We start from the raw sequence: 20849 nt of genomic DNA, 5'->3' as shown, positions 1-20849 counted from the left end.
CGCTGGATAGATTATATCCAAAACCTTGGGTGGACACGTTTGGGAGTCCCACCAGAACACCTGAGCTTAGTGGCGGAGGATCATGACCATTTAGAAGTTCCTCTTGCAGCTGCTGCCCCCCACAACCCAATTAGGAAAGGTGGGCCTTGAAGATGAATGAATGAATGTGAAGCTGACTAGAGACTAGAAATGTAACAGATTGTAGAATGATTTCATAATTATTCTGCAATCCTTATACCAGATTATTCACAGGGCTGGGCTTCCAAGAACATTATTATTATTATCCTCTAGGGCGCCAAGAAGCCATTGAGGGAGTCCTATACATCATTCACATCAGCTCTCATACCTTCTTTTAACTCATTCACACTAGATACGCTCACTATTTCAATAGGAATTGTTCTACTGACTTGTGATTCTGGAGAAAAGAAAGAAAAAAAAAAAACCTCTCACCCCTTCCTTAACTACACACAAACTTTCAACATCCATAGATGTTCCCTTGTCCTTTTCCCACAAATTTCATCACTCAATAACCTATAAAATTCTTTCAGACATTTATAGACCTCTATCATATAATCTCTCTTTCTCCTGTCTACCAGTGTCTGCAGTCCACATAATCTGAATCTAACCTTATAATCTACAATTCCTAATTGCAATATCATCTTTGTAGCTCTTCTTTGCACCCATTCCACAGCTTCTTTATCCCTTTGGAATGCAGAAGACCAAATCAGCACATGGCAGTCCAGGTGTGGATAGATTTTTTGAGTTAAATATGCAATTTTTGGCATGTGACCTTTGACCTTCAACTTCCTGTCCATGGTAACTCCAAGACTCTAGCATGTTTCTTCGAGCATAATTTCACGAATATGTGAATAACTTTACACTCGGTAACACTGAATTGACAGTCATTATCATATCATTTAGTAAATAGCATCCCTGATTGTCCTGTCTATCTTGGCATCATCAGCAAGCAATTCAACATCTTCTGTTAGGCCCTTCCCAATATTATTAATATGTAGATTAAATAATAATGCTCCAGGTATCAGAAAGTGGTATGTGATTTGCCAGATTTAAGGTGACCAGTAGTGTACTGCAGGGATCAGTTCTTCGGATATGCCAAAAGTTTATTGTGTAAACTGAATATAGGATTGGAATATAAACTCTTCGCTTGAATAAGTTGGTGACTGGCAGACTTTCATGTGGTATCCTATCAAATGCCTTAAAAAAGGCAAACAGTATCATAGTGTATCAATTTCCTTTATCCAATTCAGCCATAACATTATTATAAAATATGAACAAATTGCTCAAACATGGTTTTCTTGCTCTAAAATCTGTAGAGTTACTTCAGATACTGATAGGTCAATATTAGATACATCAGTTTTAGCACCACCCTTGTGCAATGGGATTATCACACATTCCTTCTATTCCTGTAGAATCTTTCCTTACCTAATATTCAAATTATACAAACATGTCAAGGGCCTAAGCAGTTTGGCTGAACATTCCTTTAGCACATATGCTAATATCCCATCTGTCCCAACTGTCAAATTCTTATCTAACAGAACTGGAAACCCCCCCCCCTCTCATGCATCTCCATTTCTTCATCAAATGTAGTGATAACACTGTGAATTATATTACATATACCAGTTGGATAGATTTTGGTGAAGTGAGCACCCATTACTACCTCATCTGCTTCTGATACTTACTAGGGTGCCATCTGTAAAGTTATTCTTCCGCAGTCATTCTTTCTTTTACTTGCACCGTATCGATAAAATTGTTTTGTGTTGACTTTGGCTGTGCAACCAATTTCTTTTCAAACTCCAATTTGGCTTTCTGTACGATACTTGTAACTTCTAGCCTGCACTTTATATATTTCATAATTCCTCTCACTTCTATTCTCACAATATTCCTTCCACATCAACTTATTTACTTAATAAGATTGTACATGTATTTCAGTACCATCCTATTTATTCTTCAAACTCTAGGGACATATTTAGATATCCCATTATTTAAATCTCTTCAAAGCTTCCAATGCACTGCTGACGTCCTTCCCATTTCAATAATTGATACTACACCACCAAAAATAGTATTCTCTTGAGTGTCATAATTTCAAGCTTTGTAGTTGAGCATGTAACCTATCTTCATTTGTACATCCACATAGCTCACTACTTCCCATGTCAGTATGGCATGATCACTGTTACCAAATGATGGCAAAACAGTTATATCCTTAACTGAGGCACCTTCTGATGCTATGATCAAAATTTAATATTCTTTGTTCTCAAGTTTCTTCTTTCACATGCTGCTTGAGAAAGTTGTCTCACAACAGGTCAATGTTTCTTCATTCTTATGAGTTTTCTCTGCTACTCCATAAGATTCAGATAATTTAAGTCATCCATAATTACTCATTTAATACTCATTAGGATAACTTGATAGGATTTATATTTAAAAAAGCTGTTAAAAAAAGGAATTTTCAATGGACAACTGAAAATTATAAGTGTTATTCGCTCTTTGTAATTTACTTTGAAATATGAATACATCAATTACAAAGAGAGGATAACAACATTAAAAATACTGTTATCAATTGTAATGAACATATTCATATCTACAAGTACTTAAATATCAACTCATATGTAGATCAGAAGCTAGTGATATCTTTTCTCCTCTCCTCCTACAAGTTTTTATGAACCTCTTTGAGACAATGAAAATAATTCTTTCCCCTCCTCATATATTTCACTCCTTAGTTGTATCTTCTTTGGTATCTACATTGTTATTCTGGAAGTTTTTTTCCATTTCCTTATTTTTTAATCATCCACTCTTAAAAATATCACAATTTATAAATACATAGAAGAACTACAGGAATGCCTCACTTTACAGTTTTGAATAACATGCTTTTGAATTAATAACTGAATAAATTGATGCAATTTATTTAATACATGTCAAAAATTCACTTAACACATTCCATTCGCACTGGTCCAGATAAAACTTCTAGGATTGTTCTCGACCTTGGAGCAAGGCATAGCTTTATCATATCACTAAATACAGTATAGAGACAATTAGAGTATGTACCTGTTTAGCAACAATTTGTGTTAATTAGACACAATCAGAATGAAAATGACTTTACTCCTTCTACAGACACTATATTGTTTACAATGAACCTTTGTTTTGCTTCATGTATACAATATAGTGTATGGTTGCATTATAAACAGGACTACCATGTATTTTCTACAAATTTGAATGTGGATGCTAGGACAAATGTGTTCAGTGCTGTTTATAATGCAGCCATACACACATCAGACGTAGTAAGCAATGTGATTCATGTTATCATTAAATAAGGATAGCATGAACAACTGTCTTACATACACATTTTTATAATGAAAAAAAATTATACTTCAACAGTGACTATGGATAAAATGAAAAATGATATAAATAGATAGTGCCAATGATTAAAAAAAAAAAAAAGTAAAAAGTTATGTCTAAAAGAAAACAAATTTAATAAGAGTGCAATGATAAGAAAGCTAAAATTTGCATGCGATTTTGAACTGAATGAGAAAACAATGTATGCTATTTTGAAACAAGCCAATGAATATACCAAAAAAAGGTGCAAGCTGCATCTATTTCAATGACTCTGCAAGACACTGGGAATCAAAGTGATCAAATAATCGAAATGGAACAATTAGAATCAATTTGGATATGACATCTATTAAAATTGACATTATTAAAATGAGGGCTTTATGAGGGCTTTAAGTCTATTTCCTACACTGAAATGATGAAAATGAAAAGGGCTTTGTTAGCTGATTTGGATTTAAAAAACAAATTGGATTACATAATGTTACAATTCGAAGAAAGTCTGCAGGTGCAGTTCAAGATGCTGTAGCAAAGTTTCCAGATTTTTTTTTTCCCCAAAAAAAATAACAGAAGAAAGTGGTTATTGTGACAAGTAATTTTCAATGTGGATGAAAAAGCTTTATTTTGGAAAAGAAGCCTTCCAAAACTTTTCTTCCAAAGAATGAAAAATCACAACCTAGTTATAAATCATCAAAAGATCAAATAACAATTTTAATGGGTGATAACAAAAGATATTCAAACTGAAGTGCATGCTTCTGTACCATATGCAAAATCCTAGGGTGCTCACTGCCTGATGTTTGGCATGCTAATAAAGCATGGATGACCATGAACAGTTATTGAACCAGTCATTTACTGATGACTGGTTCAATAATTTTTCTAACAGTTGAAGGATAAATGTAAAGAAAATAAACTTACTTTTACAGCTATGTTGCTTTTAGATAATTCCCCCAATCATCCCGTTTCCCCAGGTGATTTAAATTAAAATGTCAAGGTGATATTTACCACTAAATATGTCAATTTCAACTTTTAAGGAGTATTACATGAAAAGAACTTTTTAACAGGAATTCAAGAAACTACGTGAAGCAATCCAATTACAGCTGGGAGGTCTGGAGACAGTGCTTCAAAGATACAAAAGAGGCCACTTCTGTGCTGCATTTGACTTAGTTAACAAATTGCAAAAAATTATAAACAGATTATAGGCCTTACAAAATTCACAGCATTAAAAAACAATGACATTAGCTGGAATTACAGCCAAAGCTACAAAGGCTAATGTAATGTCTGTTAATTGTGTGTATTCTCTTAATGGTATGTCAATTTTGTAAGTTGAAAATCCCTGCCAGATCTGTATGAGATCAGCTAACTTGCCTTAAAGAGTAAAGCCTTGATTAAGAGGATTACAAGGGGGATTAAAAATGACTCATAATTTTTAAAAATAATTAATAGTAACAGACATATCAAGATTTTTATACAATAATATTCAGATTTATAAGACATTGCAATGAATTCATTCATCTTCAAGGCCCACCTTTCCTAACTGAGTTGTGGGGGCAGCAGCTACAAGAGGAACTTCCAATGGTCACGATCCTCCACCACCAAGCTCAGGTGTTCTGGTGATACTCCCAAACGTGCCCACCCAAGGTTTTGGATATAATCTATCCAGCGAGTCCTTGGCCTTCCACCCTCTGGCTTGACATAGAGGGCCTTGCTGGGGGAGCCTCTGGTGGCATTCTGACCAGGTGCAGATATCAACGTAACTGTGATCTCTCAACATGGAGAAGCAATGGTTGAGTATTGAGGGCTTTCTGAATTGCAGAGCTTCTGACACTGTCGAGTCTTATCAGCCCACAACCCTCAAAGGAACCTCATTTCAGCCTCTTGGATTAGTGTCCGCATTCTTTCGGTCATTACTCAACTCTCATGACCATAGGCGAAGATAGGGACATAGACTGTATTGAAGACAGCTAGCTTTGCCTTCTGGCTTAACTCCCACTTCAATACTACCGAATGGACAAGCTACTGCAATATTGCACTTGCTGAGCCAATCTGAGTATCTAACTCTACATCCCACTTTCCATCACTTGTGAATATGGACCCAAGGTATTAAACTTCTCCACCTGCCTCAGTGGGACTCCCTCGCATGTAGAGTGCACTGGGATGTTGTCTTTCTGGCTTCTGCACAAACAGCTACAAACCTATCCAGGGTCTGCTGGAGGTCATCTGTGAAAGAGCTAGCAGAACTAGGTCATCTGCAAAAAGCAGACGTCCAATGCTACATCTTCCAATTCTGACACACTCACTGCTTCGGCTGTGCCTATCAATCCAGTCTATAAATATTATGAAAAGGAGGGGTGACAGAACACACCCTCGGCAGAGGCCAACAGAAACTGTGAAAGGTTCAGACTTTGTGCTGTTTACCCTGACACAAAACTCTGGGCATTCATACAGGGATTTGACGGCAGCTAATAGTTGGCCATCCACTCCATACTCCTGTACTACTCACCAAAGCTTATCCCAAGGAACCCGGTCATATGCCTTCTCCAAGTCCAGAAAACATGTGCAGACATTCTTGGCATATTCCCAAGATTTCTCAAAGACTTGCCTTAAAGTGAAGATTTGGTCAGTTGTGCTTCTACCAGGACGAAAGCCACATTGTTCTTCCTGGAACTTTGACTGACCTATGCTCCTGCACCTTCTTTCCAAGTACCTAGCATATACTTTCCCAGGCAGGCTGAGCAGAGAGATGCCATGATAGTTGCTGCAATCTCTCTGGTCTCCCTTCTTGAAGACTGGTATTATTATTCCTGTCTACCATTGCTTTGGTGCTCACTCAGATATCCAAGCAACCTGACACACTCAAGTCAGCCAGCGAACCACGTCTCGATTTAAGGTTTTTAGCATTTCAGGCCGAATTTCATCATCACCAGCAGCCTTGTCTGATTTAACAATTTTATTGCCAAATGGACCTCTTCTGCTGTGAGACTAGTCATCGCCCCAATCTGCATCTCTTGGATGTCCATAACTGCTGGGCCACCTGGGGTAAGAAGACTCTCAAAGTATTCCCTCCATCTGTGGAGGATATCCTCCTTGGTTGTTAAAAGAGCACCATCATAGGCCTTAATTGCCCTTGCTGTGCACGATTTCCTCCCTCAAAGGCGGTGGATGGTCTGCCAGAATACTTTGTTTGCATTTGCATAGGATGAGTCTAATCTTTCTCCAAAGGATTCCCAAGCCTTCTGCTTTGTTGTCTTTACTGCCTCAGCAGCAGTTTTTCGTGCCTCAGTGTACCGGAAATGCATCTCAGGTGACCTGACCCTAAGCCATGTTAGGTAGGCCTCCTTTTTTGCCTGGACAGCTTTTTGGACCTCTTGGTTCCACCAAGGTGTCCTTTTCTCACTGTCCGTTGCCACACCGCTTTCTGCCACGATTTCTGACATCTCAAGATTTTTTATACAGTAATAATCCGATTTATAAGACACTGCAATGAATATTGGTGTTAATTATTTAACATATATGGTTATCTCTGAACTTACCTGAAAGAAGAACCACGACTAAATAAACGTGTTTTTTGTCGAGGTAGCTTTCTTACTTCAGTACAGCGGAAAAAAGCATGGTTTTCAATGCATTTCTTCCAAAAATTTTTGCATTCGTTACGTCCTTCAAAGAAAAATTCCACGGTGTCTTTATAATAGCCCTGTGGAAAATATTAAAAAAAAAGTTGTACTTTAAAATTGACTTTAATATAAAATCAAACATACTTTTAAAAAAAATGCAGCTGGAAGAACTGATTGTAGTTACAAAAGACTCCAAAAATTCATTATAAGCCCATTATATCCAAGCCATGAAGAATTACACTTTAAAATTTAAACAATAATAAAATATCTTACAAAAGTGAGCAATACAGATATTATTATTATTACACAGCATCTCCATGAAGTCCAAAGATTCCTAGCGAGAAGTCTATTCTAACCATTATTCACACAATGCCTATCAATTTCTCCTTAAACTCATTTGACAAGGCACTTGCAACTGCCTCTGGAAACTCATTCCAGTCACTCACTACTCTTAAAAATCTAGTCCTTATAATTTTGCTAACCGCACACATATATACAACTTCCAGTGAATAAGCCCTTGTTCTGTCCTGTCAACACATATTGAAATACAGTCATCCCTCGACTTATGTCTGTTCGAGTTACATCCTTTCGAAGATACGTACGTGATCCCATAATGGAATAAATAACATTTTCGACTATACTTTCGAACAAGGCACAAGCGAGCGTAAAGTAAAAAGGTTTTTATTTAGCAACAATGCAGTGGCAACAGTGCATTCGCAGCAACCTACCTTGGCAGTCGTCACTTGCTTCAACAGTTCCTCTGTTGATTGTGTTCGAAAAATATGTTATCTGTGTATTTATCGTTAAATATTTTTGCGATATTTTGTGCAACACGGCCCCTTCACCCCCAATTAAAAAACTTAGTGAAGAATCACAGAAAAAGAGGCAAGCAACTGATCTTGAAACGAAGTTGCAAGTTCAACAATTGTGACGAAGCAACAACAAGGTTCTATAGATGATTGGAAAAGCTATTTCCATCTTGTAGAGGACCTGAACCAAAAGCGCATACCCCTTAGCACTATGACCATAACTGCAAAGGCATTAAGTCTCTTCAACATGTTGAAGAAGAAAGCAGGGCCTGATTATGACTACGAATTGAATGCTTCTTCTGGTTGGTTCATAAGATTCAAGCAGTGTTTTGCGCTGCATAATGTGAAAATGTATGGTGAATCTGCAAGTTCCGATGAGAAGACTGCCAAGGAGTTTGTGGAAAAAATTGGATAAAATTATTAAGGAGGAAAAATATTTGCCACAGCAAATATTTAATATGGGTGAGACCTCACTGTTTCAGAAAAAGATGCCCAAGCGGACAATTCATCCACGAATTAGCTAAAATCTATGCCTGGTTTCAGAGCTCTTAAAGACCATGTTACGATTCTGTTAGGGGTAATGTGGCTGGATATAAACTGAAACCATTTGTGATATGGCACAGTGAGAATCCACGAGCCTTCAAAAGCATTAAGAAGCATACTCTTCCACTTCATTAACGGAGATAAAAGAAGTCATGGATGACTCAAAAATTGTTTATGGATGCCTTAATCAGCTGTTATGCAAGTGAAATGGAAAGCTATTGTGTGAAAGAAAATGTAGAATTTAAAATTTTATTAACCACGTTGCCGTCAATATGGATAAAATACACCACTCCTCTACACTTCGTATCCATCATATATTTTAATGTAATATTAATGGTGTTACAATTTTAATATGCACTTCGCATCCATGGTAACCTGGACGTATATATATGTCTCGGCCGGTTGGGTGGTTAACTCTAGATAATGCTCCAGGTCATCCGTCTTATATCGGTGATCTTCAAGTTTAAGTTAATGTTTCTCCCTCCAAACACCACTTCACTCATCCAACCAATGAATCAAGGAATTCTAGTAGTGTTTATAGTTTATTATCTATGGAGAATTTTATCACAAGTCATTTCTGCTAATGAAGGAAATGACCAGACTCTCATGGAATTCTGGAAAGCATGCAATATTTATCATGCTATTAATAATATTGCTGTAGTTTGGGAAGAAGTGACCTCTCAATGTATGAGTGGCATATGGAAAAAGATATTAAAAAGGTTTGTGCACAATTTGGTAAGTTTTGAAAAAAATGAAGACTCTTGTAAATTGAGTGAAGAAATAGTGGGCCTAGCAAACAATCTGAATCTCGAAGTGAATGATGACGACATAGTTCAACTCATAGAAAGTACCCGTGAAGTGTTGACCAACAAAGAATTGATCGAAGTGCAGGAACATGTTTCAGAAGAGGAAGAAGGAGACAAGGAAAAGGAAAAAGAGAAACAATGGGAGGTAGTTAAACAATTTACAGTGAAGGGTCTTGCAGAAATGTTCTCTGCAGTTAGCGATGTTCTCAAAATGGTTAATGACATGGATTCCAATGTTGAATGCTACTTTGAAAGGAAAGTACACATAAACAAATTTATAATGAAAAGAAGAAGAGGAGTAAGCAAAGCACATTGGGCATTTTCATTAGAAAAACAAAGGTTACACCAGAAGAGCCACAGCCTGGTCCTTCACATAGGGAAGGTAATGAAGATGTGATTGTGGAGGAAGATTTGAGTGATTATTCTCCTGTTTTATAGTAGCAGTAACACACAGTACAGTTTTATAATAAGGTTTAAAAATTAAAATGACAGTATAGTTATTACTGTTAAGTCCCTAATCCCAATAACTCTGTTGATTTAATGTATCAACTTACGTCCGAACCGACACGTCGTGTGATGGAACAGAACCCGGATGTAAGTTGAGGGATGACTGTATTATGAAAAAGAGGGGATATGTCACTATCATATCCCCTCTTTTCTGTCTATCATGTAAGCTTTTGGAATTCATAAACCTTCAGTCTATCACAGGGAACATTCCACAGGCTACTCACCTATGAATCCTCTCCATAACTTCATCTCCAAGCAACCCAGAAAACCAAATTCCCAAAGTTTTTTTTTTTAAATATTAGCATTTGATTAAAACACTTCAAAAAATCACAACTGAATATCATAATTAAGCCATTGTGTGCTATTGTCTTTCTTGATTCATCTCCTCAAAAGGCAGTTTAGTTCCTCCATAGTATGCTACACTGGATTCCATGAAGAGAAAAATCTAAGAAATGCAATCTTGACTTGATCAAAACAATGTCAATGCAGAAATTGAGCTATTGATCAGAACAAGTGATAATCAAATGGTGCTGGGATGACTGTACTAAGAGAGAAAAAGCTGCAGAAGATATATGTTCTCCTGATGTTGCCACAAGCAATCCAGTACTGTGTTATTGAAGAATGCCAACTTATTTGTATAGTGCTGGTAAGAGCTTAGTAAAACAGCATGTACCAGCTATAGCTGTTGAGATTAGAGGTTATAGCCAATGGCATATTTTTTCAGACCTAGCTCAATGTGAACTATGCTTTCAAAATCCCACTAAATTCACAATAGGACTTTATTATAAAACCAACTTCTTAGTAAAACAAAAACTGCTGCTTCACTTATGTTGATCCATTATGTGTGTAAGAACTGTTTAAATAAACTCAGCAATCAACACAAAATTCTTTACATCCGTGATTCCCAAACTGGGTTCCACAGAATCCTTGAGTTCTGTGGACTCTCTCTTCAGGATGTTCGGCAAGAATTATATAGGATGATGAAGCAGTAATTATATTACTGCTTCAACATCCTACCTGAGTGACAAATCAGTCTGCCCACCATGCCCACAAGTATCACAAAAGCACTTGCATTCTTTAACTGAGAGTGTGGGTGGACCACTTGCATTTTTTCCACTGAAAAGCAAATTTCTACCATTGTGTTCTCAGCAATATTTGTGAATTGTGAAGTATTTGTGAAGTGAAGAAATTGTGCTTTTATAGAAAACTATTTTTCTGTGGTAAAATAGCCATTTATTAGTGACCCATGGAGGTTTTTGAAAAGAAATATGTGTGAAGCAGATATTGCTATCGGTACACGTGATGTACAATTATCAGCCAAGTATGAGTGGACACCTCTCTCTCTCTCTCCTCAGGAAAGGAAAGAAGTGACCACTCCTCAAAAGCACCATCTTTGCAATGAAAGTTATTAAGCCATGGAGTTTACATGGACTAGAGAACAAGAAGGTCCTCTTCCAAAGTATACTGTGTGTGAAAAATAACTCAGTAATGGATTTATGATCCCAGCCAAGTTGGATTGTCATTTCTGTTCTAATCATGGCAAAACATCAGATAAACTAGTTTGCTACTTTGGAAAATTGGTAAAAATTACATGGAAGGTAGAAACAACTTTTGTAAAGAAATTATGTTTCCCAATCCCTGAAAAGGCTCAAGAATTAAGATATTTAGAGCTGAGAGCCCTAATAATGCCAGCTTATAAACTATTAGTGAAAACCATGTTAGGTAAAGAAGTTGAAAGTGAATTAGGTTAGTTAATGATATTAGTCATGCAATCAGGATGCAAAAAGGTAAGTAGAAAGAATGGATTGTCTGGGTTGGCACAAATGATAACACTAAGTCTCCTACCATGCTATGATAGAGGCAAAATGAGGAGGGCATTAATAGCCAATGAGTTTGTAGCAACAAGATTGATAAAGAATAATGTGGGATCTATAGATCTGTGTTGGAAAGAAGGATTTGTACAATGGTAACGGACTGCATCTAAATGGTTTTGGTGTTAAGTGTATAGAGAAAGAGAGCTTTGTTCACTGAGCATGTTGAAGAACAAATTCAAGAAAACTTAAATAATCAGGGTGGAAGGAGGCAAGTTTGTGTGAAAGCATGAGGGGCAAGTGAGTGTGAGAATGACCAAGTGTGGAATCTAGCCTCTCAAGCAAAAATATCAAATAGGGTAGACAAGTACAGAATGTGAAGAGTTTAGTATTTTCAGGAAAGATAGAGAAAATAGCATTGGGGAAGGGGTACTGCTGATTATAGTGGATGAAATACAGACAAAAAGAATAGGAAATATGCAGGAGGGTGGGTGTTCATTTGAAGCAGTCTGGTGTGACATTAGGGTCAGTAAGACAAAAATATACAGTTGGTTGTTGCTATAGGCTAGTGAGTTCCATGGATTATCTGGAAGACATGCATTGCCAAATTAGTATGAATGAGTACAGATCGAATGATTATTATCAGGGACTTCAACTATGGAGATATAGAGCAGAAGGAAGGAAGGAAATAGAATTTATACACCTACTAAGAGATAATTACTTGAGGCAACATGTGATGAAGGGGACTAAGGGAGTGAAAATATTGGATCTAGTCATAGGATCAGAGGAGCTATCCAAAACCAAAGTGGTCATATTGCCTCCAATTGGCAAAAGTGACATGCAGTCTTAACTTGGGAAAGTGTAAAACATGAGGAATATTCTATCAAGAAGGAGTATATGTGAAACTATACGGTAGGTGATAATAACAAGTAGGAGGAAGATTGAATCAGTGCCATGGCATAAAACACTGCAGGGTAAGAATGTTAGGAGTGCATGCGAGATAGTTACAGGTCATCTATAGGAAGCAATATTAAATTGAATACATAAGGTAATGAGGTTTAATCAGGTAGGAGAGTTAGATGGATGAGTAATATCATTAAGCTTGGGATGCAGAAGAAGAAAATGCTGTGGAGGGTAAATAAAGAAAAAGGTGACAAGCAAACTCATGAACAGGACAAGGCTCAGGTGACCAGCATGGCAAGGAAGGCAAAATCAGACTATGAGAAGAATCTAGCCAAGCAGTCCAAAGTTCTTTCGTTATGTGGCAAGTAAGAGGAAGAATGAATATGGAAGATTAACCTGAATGAGTGATGATGGTCACAAGGAGACAGAAGCAGATAAAATAGTCGAATTACTGAGTGACCACTTTGCAAGGGTATATCATCCCAGTAAGGTTGCTGCTTTAATATATGTGACAGATACTAGTGTGGGAACAGAGGTGGATGAATTGGAGGTTCTTAGGATATTACAGAATCTCAATGAAATACAGCTGTGGGATTAGATAAGGTAGGTGATAATGACAAGTGTAGGAGGAAGCTGGAATCTGTGCCATGGCATAAACACTGCAGGAAAAGAATGTTAGTAGTGCATGGAAGATAGTTACGGGTCATCTATAGGAAGCAATATTAAATTGTATACCTAAGGTAAGGTCGGGTTTTGTGAGAATGTGCAAGTGAACTGGCAATACCTCTGCACTGGCTCTTTAAGTCTCAGCTCTGGTAGAGTTCCAAGGGAGTGGAAAGAGGACAATTCGGTAGCAAATTATAGACCAATGAGTATCTCAAGGAGGTGGTAAAAGTACTGGAAAAATTGGTCAAAAAGAGAATTCAAGAGTGGGTGGATAAAATTATGATACTGTATGAGGGACAACATGGTTTTGTGAAGTGTTGGTCATGCCTTAGTAATTTACTATCTTTTTTTATAATAGAGTAACAACAAAGTTGCATAAAGGAAATGCTATACAGTGATTCTGCTGGATTTTGCAGAATTTCACAGAATACCACATGAAACTGTTATGCAAATTAGAACAAATGAAGATCGATATGACACTGGTTAAGTGGATAATAGGGTGGCTGCTAGACAGATATCACAAAGTGGTATATGAGGGGGGCATCAAGATGAAACAGGTGACTAGTGGCGGGTGTGCCACAAAGTTCAGAACTGGGACTATTGCTGTTTAATTTATACATAAATGATATAGGAAATAACTTGAAAGGATTTTGCTGATGGTGTGAAATTAGGTAGAGTGATACTTAATCAAGGTGATATGGAGAGCTTGCAGAACAATTTAAACAGGCTGTCACAGTACAAACAAAAAATAATGGGCTTCAGTTCAATGTGAAGAAATGTAAAGTTATGCATTTTGGGATAAACAGACTACAAGCTATTGTATCACATTCACGGCACTGTACTCCACGAAATAGAGGAAGCTAGAGGTTTAGGAGGTGGTGGTAGACAGAAAATTAAGGTTTAGAGGACATATCACACACTTGCTAAGGTAGCTCATAAGATCACTTGGCTATTGAAGAAGAACCCATTAACAAGCAGAGATAAGTAAGTTATTCCCCTTTATAAGGCCTTATACATCCACATCTGGCTTACTGTGCTAAAGTCTGGTCTCCTGAGTTTCTTGGGGATGTGGAGAGATTCGAGCTGAGTGACCAAGATTGAGTGGTCTGTGGAATGTTTTCTAAAAAGATAGGTTATTAGAGTGTGTGGATTGCAGAAGTTGGTTAATAGGAGAAAAGAGAAGATATGAGAGAAACATTTCAGCTGCTTAAAGGGTTTTATAGGACTGACTGATGCAGGGGAAACATTTCAGCACTTGGCTGGAGGAGCAAGAAGAAGGGGGTCATCGCTGGAAGTTGAATAAAGATGTGGTCAGTACTGGTGTTAGGACTAGATTTTTTGCTTGGAGAGTTGTGAATGGGAGGAATGAGATGTCAGTCAGTTGTGAGCACTTTTTCTGCTAATGGGTTCGATAGATTATGTAGATAGTTTGGGTCTCCTGCAGTGAGTCTTCAGGCTCCATGGAGGTGCCCCTACAATAATAATAATATAATACTATAAGTAGGCATAGAGGTGATGTATCTAGTTGTAGATATCTTTCATTGCTTGAAGAATTACAACCACCTTGAATTTTAAAGATCTGAAGTGGCTGCAGCAATGTTTGACCACTAAAACAAGGTTTTTGGTTTCTGCTCCTCTCCCCCCCCCCCCTTCTCTCTTCGCATTTGCAGTGAGAGTGGTACTTTTAATGCTAATTATAATGTATGGAGCCATCCCCTATTCTAGGTCACTGATGTAAAACAATTCTGCAGGCTAGCTGCTTGTTAGTGCATGGAACTGAACCAGTTATTAATGAATCTGGAGGCTACCTGATCAGCTGCATGTCCCATTTCCTTTTTATCTCTTCATTACCATATACAATGAATCACAACCACTTGCTTTGGCTCAAAACTACTCTACCAAATTAGCCTGTTCTTTTCATTGCTTTTGCTACTGCTATCCAAACTCCATTAACCACTCTATAAATTTGTTTTTCATTGTTAGGCCATATACGAGGGTGGTCTGAAAAGTTCTTGGCCTAATAATGAAAAAACGAATTTATAATTTCAAAATTATTTTTATTTTTCAAATAATCTCCTTTAAGACTAATACATTTATTCCAGCAATGCACCAGCTTCATTATCCCATCCCTGTAGTGGTTCTAAGTAAAATCTGCAAAATACCTCTCTATAGCTGCAATCACCTCTTGATTTCAAGAAAAATGCTGACCAGCAAGTGAGAGTTTTAGTCTTGGGAAGAGATAGAAGTCAGATGGAAAAAAATCTGAGGAATAGAATGGATGTTTCAACATTTCATACTGCAGATCCCTTAATTTTCACATTGCTGAAACACCTTTGTGGGCAGGTGCATTGTTCTGATGAAAGATGATTTTTTTCACTTCTGTAAACTGGGTCTTTTCTTATGAATTTTTTTGTCTAATCTGGTTAAAAGATTGGAATAATATTCCCCAGTTATTGTTTTACCCTTTCAAGATAATTAATAAACAAAATGCCTTTACCATCCCAAAACACCGGTGCCATGACCTTTCCTACTGATGGAACCGACTTTGTCTTCTTTGGCGCTGAACAACCAGCTTCTGTCCACTGTTTTGACTGGTGTTTGGATTCTGGTGTATAATGGTGAATCCAAGTCTCATCCATAGTAATAAATCGATGCACAAAATCAATTTTATTCTTTTTAAAATGCTCCAAGCACTGTTCAGAGATTTTCATGTGATTGTGTTTTTGATGTGCTTTGAGCAAGTGCGGTACCCATCTTGTACAAGCTTTTTCATTTGAAATTCTTCATGCAAAATATATCCTACACATTCTTTTGAAATGCCTATAGTCTCAGCAATTTCACGTACTACGACTCGCTGGTCATCCAATACCATATTGTGCACTTGATCGATGGTTTCAGGTGTTGCTACACTTTTTGGACGTCCTTCACATGGATCATCTTCGAGGCAAGTACACCCACTGTTAAACTCTGCAGCTCATTTCTTAATTGTTGAAAACTAAGGAGATTAATGCCATATACTTTTATGAACTTTGAATGAATTTCTTTTGCTGTTAAGCCTTCTTTTACAAAAAAAATTTTATAACTGCACGATACTCAATTTTATCCATTTCAAGGGCAACACTTTTGCTTCAGACAGTTGTATAAAACAAACTACTTGATACAATGACTTGCAATTTCACATGGATGCTTTTGACAGATGTACTAACTTTAAAAAAAAAAATTTGCCGATAGTGTTGCCATCTATGGTTGAGGCCGAGAAAATTTCAGACCACCCTCGTAGTATAGATAGAGTTAAGAGAATAATTATTTAATTTCTCGACAGGTAAAATAAAGTTATAGATTTCAGATACTGAAATGTGAAAAAAATCACTAAAAAGTATGAAATATGAAATTAGAAGGAAGTACAGGCAGCCCTCGGTTTACAACAGTTCAATTTAAGCCAATCCACAATAACGGCGGATGCCTGCACGTGCTTTCTTAATGTAGTGTGATCTGACTGAGAAACGACGCTAGCAGGCACACTAGTGTTTGAATGTTTACCAATTTAGTATGACGTGCATATATATATATATATATATATATATAAGGGGGTGCTTAAGGGTGCTTAAGGGTTAGGGGTGCTTAAGGGTCAAAGCTGTATAACTGAGAGGAGACCTCCACATAGCCTTTAAAGGAATGCGGAGAACCGACCAGGGCTTCTCACCTAATGTCCAATCCTCACCTTCTCGTGGTGCACCCTGTTGGGTATCTACTTTGATACTGAACGAACGAGGATGGGCTGGCAATTTGGGATTTAGCCGACCAAATTGTATTCTTATTGGTTAAACCAAAATAAAAAATGATGGTACAACATGACAAAATTTCATGCCGGCTGGGGCGTCGCCCGGTTAAACAAGGCGCCCGTTGTTTTCGCCAGGGAACCAGGGCGAACAGCGAAAAGTCAGCTACTGGAACAAATCTGAAAACAAACCCCAACTCAACATCACCAGAGTTAAAGATCGGTACTATCAACGTAAGAAGCCTGAATGGCAAAGAAATGGAGCTAGCTGAGGAATTAGATAAGTACCAGATCGACATAATAGGGGTGACTGAAACAAAAAAGACCAAAACTGGTGAGATCTTTCTGAGCAATAAATACAAAATGTTATATTCAGGCAATAACAATCAAGGAAAAGAAGCAGTAGCCATAGTATTCAACACAAAATACGAGGCTAATCTTCTTGAATGGCAGTCAGTCTCAAGTAGAGTAATGTGGGCAAATATGAGAATGGGGAACTGGACAATGAGACTTATTTGTGCCTATGGTCCCACAGAAGGTTCTACTAAGGTAGAAGTGGAGGAATTTTTTGAGGCTTTAGAAAAAGCAACTGACACAATGAAAAAGGAAAAGTTGGTCCTTGTTAGGGATCTAAATAGTAGAATAGGAAATGATTGTGAGACATACAAAAATATTTTGGGAAAATTTGGAGAAAAGAGCAAAGCTAATAATAATGGCAAATATCTGTTGGATTTCTGCTCAGGACATGGACTGGTTATTACTAACACCATGTTCCAACATAAAAATGTGCAGAAATTCACATGGAGAGAAGAGGCTAGGAATAAGAAAAGTCTCATTGACTATGTTATTGTTGATAGTGATGTTTTCTCCCTGGTGCAGGACACCAGAGTGTACAGAGGATTTGAAATTGGAAGTGATCACTATTTAGTCTTGAGCAGGATAAAATTGAATTTCATATTGAAAAGAATAACATGTAAGAAAGTTTTAAAGCGAATAAAAGTTGAGCAGCTCTCAGATGTAAACTGTAGACTAAAATACAGAAATATTATTGAAAAGAAAATGAAAGAGTTTGAGAACAGGAATCAAACCTTGGAGATTCAGTGGCAAACTCTGAAGGAAACATTGATTGATTCTGCCAGAGAGGCATGTGGTGAGGTTGTGTGCAAAGATAAAAAAAATCAGAACTCCCTGGTGGACACAGGATGTTAAAGAGTCAGTGAAGGAAAAGAAGAAAGCATATCAAAAGTTCCTGGCAAATAAGTCAGCTTTTACTCTTACAGAATACAGAGACAAATGTAAGAAAGCTAAACAGTGTGTAAAACTAGCTAAACAAAAGTCATGGGAGGACTTTGGCAAGAATATAGAAAATAAATATCAAGAAGGTGGCAAAATATTCTGGAGGTTGTTGAAGAAGCTTAGGAATGGAGGAAAGAGTGCTGTAAAAGGAATTAGAGATGATAAAGGTGAAATGAAAACAGGAGAAAAAGATATCCTTGAAGTATGGAGTAATTACTTTGAAAAACTGCTAAATGAAACAAGCAGTGATGACAGCACAGTGATAAAAAACACTGACCAGGCATGCAGTCAGGAATACATATCCATACTTGAAGTAGAAAAAGCCATCAAAGGCTTGAAATGTGGAAAGGCAGCAGGAGTAGATGATATTCGACCAGAAATGCTGAAGTATGGTGGTATAAGAGTCTTACATGGCTGCACTGCATAGTTCAGAAAGCCTGGACAGAGGGACGAATTCCCGATGATTGGAGTAGAGCGCTCATAGTACCCATATATAAAAAGGGAAATAAAACTGAATGTGATAATTACAGAGGTATTTCCCTACTGAGTGTTCCTGGCAAGATCTATGCAAGTATACTTGAGAAACGGTTGAGAAGAATTGTGGAAGAAAAGCTTGGTGAAGAACAAGCTGGATTCAGGCCAAATAGAGGCTGTCAGGATCAGATCTTCACTTTACGACAAATAGTCGAGAAAGCATGGGAATATAACAAAGATCTGTATTTAAGTTTTGTCGATTTGGAAAAGGCATATGACAAGGTGCCAAGAGAGAAGCTATTCAATACGCTGCAGTTATATGGTGTCAATGGGGCATTATATCAAGCAATACTTAGTCTTTATTTGAGTTGTGAGTCAGCAGTTAGAATTGAAGGAGGTACAGTAAGATGGTTTAATGTTAAATCTGGTGTGAGACAAGGATGTACATTATCCCCTCTGTTATTCATTATCTATATGGATCACATTATGAAGGAATGTGGTATTAAACCTGATATCAAAATTGGAGATGTTAATGTCAGCTCTTTGCTTTATGCGGATGATGTTATACTTCTAAATAAATCCGCTACAAGTCTGCAAGATTCTCTGACTAAATTGAATAGCTGTTGTAATAGATATGGTATGAAGGCCAGCAATAAAAAGACAAAGACAATGAAAATAGGCAGAATCATTGAAAATGTCAACTGTGTTGTGAATGGAAAACCTGTGGAACAAGTAAAACATTTCAGCTACTTAGGCACAATTTTTACTGAAGATGGTAAACTAAATATAGAAATAGACAACAGAATCAGCAAAGCTGGTATCGTGGGAAGTCAATTGAATAAATTCATATGGAATAAGAAAGAAATTAGTCGGAACACTAAATTAGCTGTATACAAGACTGTGTTCAAACCAATTTTAACTTATGGATATGAGAGCTGGGTCAGAAGTAAAACACTTGACCAAAGACTAGAGACCGCAGATATGAGAGTCCTGAGAAAGATTAGAGGCGTGAACAGATGGCACCAATGGCAATATCATATTAAAAATGAGGATATTATGAAAGAACTTGACATTGTCAGCATCCAGGAATGCGTTAGCAGAGCTAATCTCAGATGGTATGGTCACTTAAATAGAATGGGAGAGGAAAGATTAGCAAAACAAGTGTTCTCTGCCAGGTTGGCAGGAAAACGACCCAGAGGAAGACCAAGATATAGGTGGATTGATACGGTACAAAGTACCTTAGACGATAGAAATATAAGATCTGATAATGTTGGAGTCTTGACAAGTAATAGACTGATTTGGAGGAAAATTGTAGATAGGAAGTTAGTAATGATGTAATTTTTTCATGTAGTACTGTCATATCCTGTACACCCCTTGAGGGTACATGGCAGGAATTTGATGATGATGATGATATATATATATATATATATATCTCTGTTGAATCTATCTACTTGTTCAATTTAATGTTTTTTAGATACATGCTACTTATTTAAATTGATTAAGTACGTAATTACATACCATGTCTGATAAAACAAGTGCAGAAAAGTTAGCAGAACTTAGCGTTAAGAAGGTGCGGAAATCAATCACACTTGAAAAGAAGATGGAGGTGATTCGAAGAATGGAAGATGGGCAGACACGTGCTAATGTCTGTAGAAGTATGAACTTACCTCCATCGACTGTTACTACAATTATGAAAAATGCAGATAGAATAAAATAGTCTGCACAACAATCTACGTCAGTACTAAATGCAAAACATGTAAGTTATAGCAGTTTCATGAAGTTTATAACTTCATTTTATGAAGTTTTAAACTTCATGAAAAAATAAAAAAACTTATTATCATTATGGGTGGATGACTTGAATCAGAAAAACATTCCTCTGACGCAGGCTGTTATAACTGAGAAAGCAAAAACAATTTTTGAAGATCTTAAAAAGACAGATGGAGGCGAAGAAACATTTTTAGGAAGCAAAGGTTGGTTCATGAGATTTAAGTCTCGGAGTAAGTGCCATAGTGTCAAATTATGTGGTGAGGCAGCAAGTGCAGATGTTGCGGCAGCAGCTGCTTTTCCTAAAGAATTTCAAGACTGTGTAGAACAAGGAAGTTATCCTCCTGATCTCATTTTTAATGGTGATGAGACTGGGCTCCACTGGAAAAAATTGCCATCATGCACTTTCATTTCCTGTGAAGAACGTTCTGCTCCAGGTTTTAAAGCTGCAAAAAATAGACTTACACATTTGTTGGGAGCAAATGTCTCTGAACTTTGAAGCTTAAACCAATGTTGATGTACCATTCACAGACACCACATGC

General features: G+C 37.2%; 1 protein-coding gene across 2 annotated transcripts in view; it reads right to left on the bottom strand.

Annotated features, from left to right (window-relative positions):
• Nucleotides 1–20849, bottom strand: part of Cdep (Chondrocyte-derived ezrin-like domain containing protein) — a 741059-nt gene that overhangs the window by 450264 nt on the left and 269946 nt on the right. For both annotated transcript variants that reach the window (XM_090413128.1, XM_090413137.1), the window contains exon 12: nt 6870–7030. In XM_090413128.1, the coding sequence (XP_090269254.1) occupies nt 6870–7030 (161 nt within the window). The remainder of the gene's footprint in view (nt 1–6869; nt 7031–20849) is intronic.

Source organism: Typopeltis vanoorti, chromosome 2, assembly GCF_054136105.1.
Source record: "Typopeltis vanoorti isolate ZY-2024b chromosome 2, IOZ_Tvanoo_1.0, whole genome shotgun sequence".
Classification (NCBI taxonomy): Eukaryota; Metazoa; Arthropoda; class Arachnida; order Uropygi; family Thelyphonidae; genus Typopeltis; species Typopeltis vanoorti.
The sequence above is the reverse complement of the archived record's forward strand: the minus strand, read 5'-3'. Positions and strand labels throughout refer to the sequence as shown.